This window comes from Anser cygnoides, chromosome 1 (genome assembly GCF_040182565.1).
Source record: "Anser cygnoides isolate HZ-2024a breed goose chromosome 1, Taihu_goose_T2T_genome, whole genome shotgun sequence".
In the NCBI taxonomy this organism is placed as follows: domain Eukaryota; kingdom Metazoa; phylum Chordata; class Aves; order Anseriformes; family Anatidae; genus Anser; species Anser cygnoides.
The window spans coordinates 155117632-155129817 of record NC_089873.1 but is presented as its reverse complement, the minus strand read 5'-3'; the positions used below and the strand labels follow the sequence as shown (position 1 = coordinate 155129817).

At 37.3% G+C, this 12186-nt stretch overlaps 1 protein-coding gene across 2 annotated transcripts in view; it reads left to right on the top strand.

The window, feature by feature from the left end:
• The window catches only part of PCCA (propionyl-CoA carboxylase subunit alpha), a 286917-nt gene that overhangs the window by 85199 nt on the left and 189532 nt on the right, over positions 1 to 12186 (top strand). For both annotated transcript variants that reach the window (XM_048072682.2, XM_066986247.1), the window contains exons 8-9: positions 1428 to 1464; positions 6888 to 6966. In XM_048072682.2, coding sequence (XP_047928639.2) covers positions 1428 to 1464; positions 6888 to 6966 — 116 coding nt within the window. The remainder of the gene's footprint in view (positions 1 to 1427; positions 1465 to 6887; positions 6967 to 12186) is intronic.

The following is a 12186-nucleotide window of genomic DNA, read 5'->3' as shown; positions in this document are numbered from 1 at the left end:
TTTTTCTTGGGGAGGGGGAAGGTTTTTTTTGCTAGATTTATCTCTTGACTTAAAAACAATTGTTATTTGGAAAAATCTCATTAACAGATGTGACTGGAGTAAAAAGACTTAAAACTGATGTTGTTTTCAGGACTGCTTTGAACTTAACAAGCACCGATTTGTGGAGCAGACTAGCTAATGAAAGGAAATTAAATTTTCTGACAACTTCCCCTGCCAGCCCCCTTATTCTTCATGGGGCTGTTACTAGGTACTGAAGACTTTTAAAGAGGATTTTGTTTTATTATCGGACATAAATGAACCAGGTATGAACATTGCTTATGTATTTTTTTTTTAAAGTTCTGACCTGGGTGCTTTTAAAATGGATTGCCTTGAAAGCTTTAAAAATATCAGGTTTCATTTTAATGTTCATAAGTCAGCCCCCATAGTTTCAGACGCACTTAGCAGCTGGTGGTTTCCAGACGTTACTGCCTTCCATACTAATTTTTTAATGTATGTCACAGAATAGTATAAATACTAGCAAATTTGGATGGAGTTTTCGAACTTAACCCATGCCACTGTAATTTAACCCTTTTTCTTTTCTAGTGTTGTATCACGGAAATGTTTTGTTACTGGTAGGAGAATTAACAGAATTAACTACCGCAAGAGAAGAGATTTGGTTATTTAAAAAGTGAGAAGTTCAAGTACTCTGTTTTTGTTCTCTGGGTTTTCTAATACATTTTTCTGTATCATATTTTCTGTACCAGGTATAGTGGTATGAGTCAGCTGAAGCCATAGGTGGAATCAACAAGAGTTGTTCTAGTTGTCATGCACAAGTGTTTTGCAGACTTTTGAATGGAAACTGAAATGTGAATGGGTTTATTCTCCTTATATTCTCCTTAGAATGGAGGGGAAAAAAAAAAAAAAAAAACAAAAGTGAAGTGCTTGTGTTTTTTTTCAGTAGACAAATTTTCAACTTTGAAGAAGTTCTGCAAGATTTTCTCTGAACCTGAATCACACCCAAACAATAGAGAATCAACTCCCCCTACTGACAACAGCCAGGAAAACATGACAAATACCTGAGAGGACAGAAACAAGCTGGCAGTGGACAAACTTTAACGATCTGATTTATGGTCCATTATTGATTGTAAACTTCTAAATTCTAGCATTAAATTCCTACAACTGCAGAAAATCATTTTGCAATCCCGGCTGTGTTTCCTGTCAGCTGATTCCTCATTGCTTTGAGTTTCTCAGTATACTAATGATGAGGTAGAATTTACATTCCACTTATGGTATTAATTTTACATTCCTCTGGCTGAAAAGGGTCAGAAGGTTGTAAAATCAAACATTAAATGAATCAGAGGAGACAGTAGTGCAATATATGACTGCCCTCAGGACACAGTGCAATGGCTGATGGGATTAACGTTGGGTCTCATTTCCTGCTTTTACAGGATGCAGATGAAGCTGTCAGAATTGCAAGGGAAATTGGTAAGTTCTTAAATTAGCTATGGTGGGATTTGTGTGCCTCTCAGCAGACATGGTTGACTAAATTGAATGTGTAATAAGTAATCCCTATAGAACAAATAATGTTTTAATAGTTTTTAAGTTCCCTCTTGCCTATAGGGCTGGAAGAATCTAGGCATTAACGCCCTGTCTCTTTAATCATCACATTTTAGCTTAACCAACTGGACTTTACAGAACAAGTGCAGCCATGATTTGTGGAATGCATGTAATATGCAGCAGTCAGCTTGCTGAAGGAGTTATTTCAAAGTGTATCTGCAGTCGGACGTGGTGTTCTTTTTACAGAAGTTAAGCATGGTACATTTCTCCTGATGTGCAGGCTGACACCAGTGATGTTATGATCTTCATTCTTCACTGTGTGCACAGCAATTAGCCTGAATATCATCCAGACCACCAGCCTTTCTTCCGTGCTTTCCAGAAGAGATTCACTGTTCAGCTTCTGAATATTTTACAGAATGGTGAAAAGAACAATCAGCAAACTGTCTGAGACTTGTCCTGATGAAGGTTAAGTGTAATGTGTTTAATGAGTTTTGGCTTTTATTAAATGAAGTTTAATATTAGGGAAAACGTGTAACCATATGCTTGAAATTACACATTCTTCAATGCTTTCTAGAAGGAGAAAGTAATGCAGGAAGAGATTTTTCTTTTCTTTTAATTCATTTTTAAGATACAGTAGCCATGAGAAGCTATTTAAGCTCATCAGTAGTATAATTCCAAGAACCCATTTCACATACATCTCACCTGTGCCAAAACCTATGGGTGTGCCTTAATGCCAAATAGAAACTGGGACTTGCCTCGCTGCAGATGATTCTTCATCACTGTAAGGCTTTTCCAGTTTAAGTGTAAGCTGACGTTCCTACCCTGCACTGGTTAACTACCCTGAAACCCCTCAGTGTAGGCCTGACTGAATGTTAGGCTGATGTGATTGAAGTCAGCATTTCTGTGGGTCAGCCTTGGCCCCTTTTGGGAAATCAGGTGATTACTGATCACTGCCATGCAAGCAGAAACAAAAGATAGAGGTTATCAGTCAAACAACTAGAACACTGGGAGGAGAACTGGCAAATAAAATTGGTTTCAGTGCTTAAAAAGGTATAAATAGCATTATGAATTTTTTTCAGTTTCATTTCAGTGGTCTTTTTTAGATTTTCTTATTTTTTTTAAATGGCTTTGATCATTTTAAGTAGGAAAGCATTCAGTGGCTTCCTAGACACCTTTTAAAATTTATTCTTTCTTAATTGTCCTCTTACTTCTTCTGGTGTTCTATTGACTGGTTCCTGTCTTTGATATCAGCAGCACTTTGGAGGTCATTATACCAAGGCAGTCTTAAATCTGCAGATATTGAAGTCAATTCCAGACAGCTGGGTGGTGTTTTTTATTTAGATGACAAATTCTAAGGCCATTTTTATATGGACAAGTGGTAGCCATGTAGTGAAAGGAAATTGTTTTTTCTAGCTTGTTTCTACCCATGTTTTGACCGACTGATCAGTTTTGTTAGGCTTCTGTCTAGTCATGACCACGGATCAGAAGCCAAGCCAATGATTTGTAATTTCAAAGGGTGTAAAGATGAAATTAAAATCTCTGGGTAAGTATCTCTATATATAATGTCCTCATGTAATGAGGTACTTGATACATAATTGAATACTTCCAGATTATTTTGCATTTCACTTATCTAGAACCTAAGGATTCTGAGAGTGCTTAAATAATTATTTTTAAAAAATCATTGTGGGCCATTACTTAAAACTCTAAAACATTGTGTAACATTCTCTTATGGCCTGTGCATTCCTCTACTGTTCCCTGCTATGTTCTGGCCAAAGGTCCAGTAGCAGTGGGCTATGACACATCAGGGCTAATGAACTGCTTTTAACTGTTTCAGTTAATATTGTTTACGGATAAAAATTTTGTAAGTACGGGAGTAAAAAACCTACCTTTCAACCCTCATTTGAGATGCGCTCTCCCAGGCTGTCAAGAGTGAGTGTTAAAAAGATACTAGGCTGAATCAGGAATTGGAAGTGGTTCAGGCACAAATTGCTGTATAGGCTCCTTTGTAACGTCGCTCTTCTCGTATATGTCTGTGTGGGCTGTTCTTTTCTTCTGATCTCTTCTGTAGTGTTTAATCACACTGGCTCTTTTCCCCTGCTACTTTAAAGTCCATTTATAACTTATACGTTAAGAACTGCCAGCTTCTTAATTTCTGAAGCGTCGATGAAACTTCAGAAAGTTTTACTTTTCAGTTTGTTGTCTGGATGAATCGAACAACTAAGAAGTGCAGGCAGTATAAACTAAATGAGGGTCTATTCAATTTTAATCTCATGTAAATTGGTGTCTAATTTGAGGGAAGGGTTGAAAATCTAACACCTACTCAAAAATGTGCCTGCTTTTTAAGGCAATTTGATGTTTTGTGATGTTTTTAGAAATGCTTCTATAAATTGTTTGCATGCCTCTCCCTTCCCACAATTAATCCAACTAATCCATGGATTGGTATTTCAGCAATTTTAACTGCTGCTGGTGTAAAAGTGGTCAGAAAAACAATGAGCAACACATCCTGATCTTTGCATCATTTACCCAATATTTATGCAAAGCTTAAATTCTGTAAGACCTTGCTCGGCTTGGGACAGATCAGTCTTTGGTGTTGGCCAAAGAACTGACATGTTTAGTTAAGTTCAGTGACACAGCAAGTAGAGTGTAAACTCATATGTGAGCAAAAGTTCAAGTCCCGTTATTTTCAGGAGGCTGGCTAATTGTCTTCCCAACCTACAGAAGTCTCTTGCAAAGATTTTTTATTTCTTGGCCTAAAAAGCTGCATGTATCTTCTCAAAACCAAGCCTTACTTTGCCTTTTTAATTTTAATTTCTTTTTAACTATGCTGTGGCTCTCTGGAGTCTTTAACTGCTTTGCATAAATGTGTGATCAACATGTAATCATTGTACATAAGGTTGAGACGGGGAGAAAAGCTGTGTTCATAAATTGGTGAGTACTACCAGTGACCCGTGTATCCTGTCTGATAATTTAACCAAGGAGGTTGTGATACATAAACTTTATATATTCTATAATATATAAAGACTCACCGAGGCTCACTGCCAGCATGCTATTTTACTGTTGCAATGAAAAAACAATAAATTAGAGCTGCTACTTTTACAGAATTAAAATCAGTAAACTGTTCAAGAGACCGATACTGCTAAACTGAAATTGTTAGCATAATTGATGATTTTTCAAGTACCTGTAACACTGAATGAGATGGCATGATGAAAATTGCCGTAGTGAGTTTGCCATTATGACTCTTAAAACGATGGCTTATTTAAGAATTTCACACCTTTTAAGCTGGAGTCTCTGATGATAGTGTTACCGTAGCTGGTGTGAGTTCGGTAGTGCTACCTAGTTAAACCTCACTTCTTGCTTGGAGATCATACAGGATATGCTTCTTGCTTTCTTTCAAGGCCACTAGTTGACTTGTCTAGGAGCATGGTGGTTGCCAGGGATCTGGAAAAACAGCTACAGCATAGATAAATTGTTCTTATATAGGTACGACATATGCTGCGTTTCATGAAATTGAGTTGGACTTCAGAGTTCCGGCATGTAACCTAGAGCCGTTTTGTGCATGCCCTTTTATCTCTGGGATTATAGAAGCCTTGGGAATACTTGATACAGTTCTGGATCAGACCCATTGTTGTCTGAATAATCCCGTACCCTTTGTGGGTAGCATCAGATACTTAGAGGAAAAAGTAGCATACGCTCTAGCAAGCTTCCTTGAACAGCTCAGTTTGGTCTTAAGTATGTATCTAGTAAGTAGAGATTACTCGACTCTAAAGCATGCAGCTTTATAACCTTTTAGTTACCTGCCTATAGGAATTTGAGATTTGTGCTTTCATATGCTTATCTATTACCATTCTACAGCTTTCAGCAACATGAGCGCTCTGTGGGATGGGATTTCACAGCCCAAGTACAAGTTATGTAGGAAACTATTTTATTGATTTTTTTTTTTTTGGGGGGGGTGCGGGGGCACTTTTGTTAATTTAGCGTTCTCTCATGCTGTTGCTGCTTTCCAGTCAACACTGCTCTATTTGTTTCTTATGTTGGTATCATGTCCCTCTTGTTTGTGTCCACTTCAGTCTTTTTAAGCAAAAGATTTTCTGGATCTTGGTTTTAAACGTCTTTTGAACCTCCTTTTGTTAAAATGTCTTTGCAGAGGAGGTGGTGGTGGGGAAATTTGTTGTTGTCACTTGACAGGGTTAGAGTAGACCTACATTTCAGAAAGCAACTGTAAACATTAGTTATGCATATAATAGCACACCTGACCATTTCTATTAGGGAACCTTAATGAAATGTCCCTTTCTGTCCCTAGATCAAAACCTCTTTTAGGAATATATCTTCAATTTGCAAGGACTGATTGGCTTTTCTTGTCAGACCGTATCAGCTAGTATGATGTTTGACATAACGTTATGATTTTTCATTAAACTTACTGGAGACCAAAGAAGAATATTTCTGCTATCCTAGGAATGTCAAAAACTTTCTAATCAGTACCTTAACTTCCAAATTTCCATATACTCGTGAGAGAAAGGTGAAGTTCACTGATAAGAATAAGCAATTGTTTCAGGAAGTTGTTTTGAATTCAAAACATACTGTGCTACAAGATGAACAATCATTACTAAATGTGGTTTTAAACTACACTGGTACTACACTTAGTTTTCAGAAAAGTAAGGTCCTGACTCACATACCTGTTAATGCGTCTTGTTCTGAAAGTGAAATATTTCTGGTTATGCACAGTCAGATTTATGATGCTCACTTTTTTTGTTACTTGTCAGGTTGGGGAAGACACTTTATTTTTGCACTTTTTAATGATAAAAATTATTCTGATATTTATTGTGTAATATCTGAGCAGTACAGCTTTCTGGAGATGCTGTTATTTAAACTGGACTGCACCAAAAGTGTTGAATTAGGTACAGGCTTGTTTACTGAATCTCTTGACTAATAGTTTATGAAGATCTGCTTAGTCTTGCTAATAAAATGTTTTTGTTTTTGAATTTAATCACGGCAATATCTTATCTCCACAGTAACAAGAAAACTAAATTTTGTTTCTAAAGAATGTGAGCTTAAAAAGGTCAAGTGCCTTTATTCATAAACCACTTTGTTACTTGGGAATAATTCATTCTGTAGTGTGGCTTTTTTTTTTTGTATAAATGAAATAGAGAAGACAACCTTTTCTTGGCTTTAGAAATCACTGTACTGACAGCTAAGTCTTGAAAAGAAAAACCTCTCCTCTCTCTCCAAACAAGAAGCATTTTAATAAACGAAGTTATTGTCTACTGGCATTATTGGACATGTGGTCAGTTGTCATGTTTGTATGACCAACTGATCAAAGTTTGAACTTCTGTCTAATTGTTCCCCGCTGTTAGGCTACCCTGTCATGATCAAGGCCTCAGCAGGTGGTGGTGGGAAAGGCATGAGAATCGCTTGGGATGATGAAGAGACCAGGTGAGATGCTGTCCAAAAGCTTGCCTTGATGAATGCTGCAGTTACCAAAGTCCTATTAAGCCACCGTGAGCTGACAGTTGAGCAGATATGAACTGTTAAACAGAAATTGGGTAGTACTTGTTTTTCTCCCATTTGTGTAATAAGTGGTAAATTTCGGTAGTTTGCGTGTGTGTAATTAAAATTAATTTTTGCATAAACCTTAAAACATAGTCCATTATTTTGAGTAAAGTCAAAAATAATAATAATTAAAAAAAAAAACCACAACCCTTGCATCTGCCTTTTTAGCCCACTGATAGACTGTAAATTTGCACTGTAAATAATATTTTGCTATGTGCCTTCCAGAATGCTGATGTACTAATTGTCTGTTAGGTAGAATGCTTATTGGCCCTGTTTTTCAAACATTAATGCAAACCATTAACTCTGTTAAAGTTGATGAGACTGATTATTCATGTGTGGAAACGGAGTTTCCAGAATGTGCTCTAATAGCATACTTCTGTGTTTAAAATACTTGCCTGTGCAAACTGTTGTGCTTTTGCCTGTTTGAAGCCGAGTATCTGTTTAAACAAATTTTCTTGTCTTTTAATGCTTGTCTGAATCGTGAATCCTTCAGGATACTACATTATTGACTGGAGATGTTTTACAATCCATTCTCCTCTGATATTCTGACAGTGAAGAGCCTGGTTTCAACCTCTTGTGTCACTATTACAAAACCAATCAACCAAAAAAAACCCCAACTGACATTGTATGAGTTTTCAAAGATCTGTAACAAAAAGCATATTTTAATTTAAAACTAAGTAACTTTCTCAATGTTTTCTACATGAAGGAGAGGGCAGTGCACGTGCTGGAATTAGCTCGGAATACAGCTCATGTTGTTGTTTAATTGTTAGTTACCTGTAAGATTTTCCTGATCTATTTTGTCCTCTGTATTAAATTGCTGTGTTTTTTTAGTCTTGCCTCAAAACCTGGAAACTGAAAGAACAAGAAAATGAGTACCTATCAGTTAAATTCTAGATTTAAAGAAAACATTCTGTGCCTTGCTATCTTTAGCCCAATCCTATTCAAATCTAAATAGGAAAACAAGGTTTTGCATTTTAGAATGAAAGATCTAGAATAACCTGCTTTTTTATGAAGATGCTTTGTTCCCATTGCTTTAGAATCCCAAATTACTGCCTTGATCTCATTCAGGCAGCAAGTACATCTGTTGGACTTAAAAGAAAGGCTTTCATTTCTCATTTTGCACAGAAACTGTCAAAGGAGTTTGATTAAAGTAACTGTTTAAAAATTGAAAACTTGGTCTAAAAATCGTAATTGCTCATTTGTTTCAAAGAAAAGTTGTGGCTGCTGTTTTCACCATGGTCACCTGACAAAATTGATTGATATAGAAACCAACTAAGGATGTTTTTTTGTGCATTTAACATTAATTTAGTTATATTACTTTGACCCAGTGATATTAGTGATGCTTGCCTTCTTTGTGGAAAGCCTTTAGAATACTATTCAGCTTCTTAATATTTGCCAGTGGTGTCCTTCTAACCTATTTGTTAGCTACATTAGCCTTGTCTTTACAGTATAATTTTATAGAGTTAGTGATCCTAAATCAAGAAGAAATGCCTTTTTTTAGTAGTTATATGTGGGCACCAATGAAGCTAAGACGTATTTGACAAAATACTTGTTGCAGAATGGGAAGTGAGATTAAAAGAAGTGAAGATAAAAAAAGATTTACTTTGCTTTGAAGTGTGAAATAGAGGATTTAGGTTTCTCTTGCAGTCTGTCTGGAAGAAATAAATACAAGGTTGTAAATGATTTGTTGTACGTGTCTGTTAATTGCATTATAGAACTAAGGTTTTTCTGTTTTATGTGACTGAAGGTCTGATTTTTTTTTTGAAGGTGACTCAACTTGTTAGTGACAAAACAATGTATATGATAGTTGTAATATCTTATAAAAATTTGCTGACATCACGTGTTTTCTTGTTGAATCCAAATCCACGTAATCTTAAAAATTGATTTTCAGCTACTGGCAGACTGAGGAACCAATATCTGAATCACCTTTTGTATTTCTGGGTTCATACAGCTGAGATGATTGTGAAGAACTGTTGATAGTATTTTGATGTGAAAACTTGCTTTGGCATTGACATATGATATTAATTCTAAGCGCTATTTGAGAGGGGGGAAAAAAAGTCTTATAAAACTCATGTTGTTTGGAACATGCTTTTGGATTTTCAGGAAAGCTGAGAAGTTTAGCCGTTTAAGATGAGGATACATAATATTAAAAGAAAGTTTAAGTAATGTATTATCATAGAATATCCTGAGTCGGAAGGGACCCACAAGGATCATCGAGTCCAACTCTGATGTGACATGGAAATGTTTGTATTGTGTGATATGGCATGGAAATAACCACTGGAAATGGAAAAGACCCATCTGATTGACTGAACTCCTGCTGTTACAGAATTATTTGCTATAGTAACTTACTAGTGCTTCACCTTTCACATCTTTCACATCTCTTACATAGCCCAGACAATTAACAGTGTTAGATTCCTCTAGCTATTATGATATTCCAGTTCTTATGTCTAAGATTTCTGCCATTTTCACCTAATATTTCTAAATTGAAGGCACTAGAATACTGTTTCACCACTGTTTTAACTTTTTTTCTTGAAATATCTCTTCATGAGCATGTGACTGTGGAAGGGCTGCAATGTTCCCCTCTCCCTCTTTGGGTATGGTTGCCTTTATATTTCTTCAGATATGAATCCCTTCTAAATCTCACTTATGTTGCTTTTCTTCTAAATTTGGGTCAAGTGCTAGTGTGAAATTTTGTGTGCAGTTCAAGCCACTAATCCAGATCTGAAAAGTCTCCCATAGAGGAGGGAGCCAACTAGCTCCCTGAGTAACTCAGTTTACTCTTAAAATCAAGGGTGGCAACTCTGCTGACCTTTTTTCTCATTAAACCAAAAACTCTGAGCTCAACTATTTCATGATTGCTGTGGCCAGGACAGCCACCTACCATTGCAGCTTCCACAAGGCCTTCCCTATTCTCAAACAGCAGATCTAGGAGGGCAGCTTTCCTTGTTGGCTTTCATAAATGCTTGTGTCAGGAAATTATCTTCAGCATGCTTTATGAATTTCCCAGACTTGTTTGTCAGTATGATATTCACGGTTTGTCTGGGAAGTTGGTCTCCCATAAAGATGAGGGCAACTGATCCAGAGATTTATCCTAGGTGCCTGTAGAGTAGCTCATCCACGCTGTTGTCCTGGGTGGGCTGCCAGTTGGCCAGTAGTAGCCACCCCTAATGGTATGTGCTTTGTTCTGTGTCCCCTTAATCTTCACCTGGAGGTTCATCATCCAAGCAAGGGCTGTGTGATCTGGTCTCTCCCTTACATACAGTATGACACCTCCAGCTTGCCTGCCATGCCTCTTTTTCTTGAACGGCCGATAGGCCTCCATCCCAGCACTCTGGTCATGGGACTCATCCCACCAAGTCTCACTAATAGCAGTGACATCATAGCTCAGGGAATGAACCAAAACTTCCTCCTGTTTGTTCTTCATACTGTGTGTATTGGTACACAAGCATTTCAGATGTATTCCTGAACCCTTATCACTCCCTAGAGCGGCGTAGATGCTCCCATTAGCCTTGCCACCCTCAGGCAGTGTCATCGCTTGGCTTAACCTCAGTGTTGCTAGTGGCGTCTCCTCCCACACTGATCCTAGTTTAAAGCTCTCAATCAGTCTTGCCAGGTTATGAGCCAATGAATGTTTCTTCTATCAAGATGGGAATATCCTGTCAGGCTCCAGCAGATCTCTCTCAAAGACTCCTCCTTAACTATAAAACCCAACACTCTGGTGGAGGCACCAGTCTTAGAACCAGGCATTGATGACCTAGGCTTGCTTGTTTCTTTCCATGTCTCTCCCCGCTATTGGTAGGATTGAGGAAAAGACTCAATTATAGCCATCTTCCCAGGCTCGTGAATTCCCGTTTGATTTTAGGCTTGTTGTTGCAATATTGTAGGTACTTACATGATGAGCGGGAGTGGGTAATAAGCTGAAGGCTGTACTAAGCTCATAAACTTGCTGTTGACATAACTGATCCTAGCCCCATGTAGGCAACATGAAGTTCAGTACAGAGTACAACAAGGCAGGGGTAGGGGGGTCTGGGAGTCTAGAAATTTTCTCTATTGCTTCTTCCTTGGTCTTCCTTGGTTGTGGGGAAACTGAAGGCTCTCTTGCTTTCAGTATGCTTGTAACACCTGCACATATAATAAGTCTGTGGGTTTCATGACTTCAAACGGTCTGCTGCAAACTTTAAAAGGGATTTCACTTGAGGGCCCTATTCTCTCTGAAGATCAGATTTTAATTTTGGGGGAAGATTGTGATGGATCTGCAAACAAAGGTACTTACTAGCTTGTAGGTTTAGGATCAGAGGTCACTATATAGGAACTACTGGTCCTCATTTTAAACTCCATATATTTATAAATAGAAATTAGTTTTTCTAGTTAATAGTTGCAGCTGCAAACAGCTTTCTTTGGAAATTGGCACTAAATTATCTTCTAGCAATTCTTTTCTGAAGAATTTGGAGCTTTGTGCCCTCCTCTTTATAAAATTATCAATTTTATTACCCTTCCAAAGCAGTGCATTTAGTCTGTCAGACTGTAAAAGTGGGAATGTATGGGTTCAGCCTCCCAGAGCATATGTGGTCTGTACAGGAGACGTATGGGCTGTTGAACTATTCAGGTAAAGGGAAGGAGTGAGACTGGATGAGTGAAGAACAATGGTTCCTAAAAAAATTTTTTTAAACACAGGTTTTTATGCCAGCTGCATGTATAAACATTTATGTAAAATGCTGTGATCAGATCAATTTTATTTTAAATTTGGAGTTGAGCTGAAGCAATGGATTATTGTTTTTTTGTGTAAACTCAGAGAACATTTGAATATTTTTTGGTCGCTTAACTTAGCAGTCATATTTTTAGAAGGATTCAATTGTACTAATGATTATAAAACATCTGTTTTTAACTATGTCCTTTCTAATTCTAGCCTCAACAAGAGAAGACTACTTTCTTTTACTATTTCCTGATATTGGAAACTGAAATATTACATAATGATGGCAGTCTTTTATTAGTGTCTGTCTGCCTTCAAAAAAGTGGTTGTTTTAATTAAAGCAGTGATGCCGATCTTGGAGCTGGAGGCAAAAAGTTGGCACGGACTATCCCACTTCAGAAAACCACAAGAAA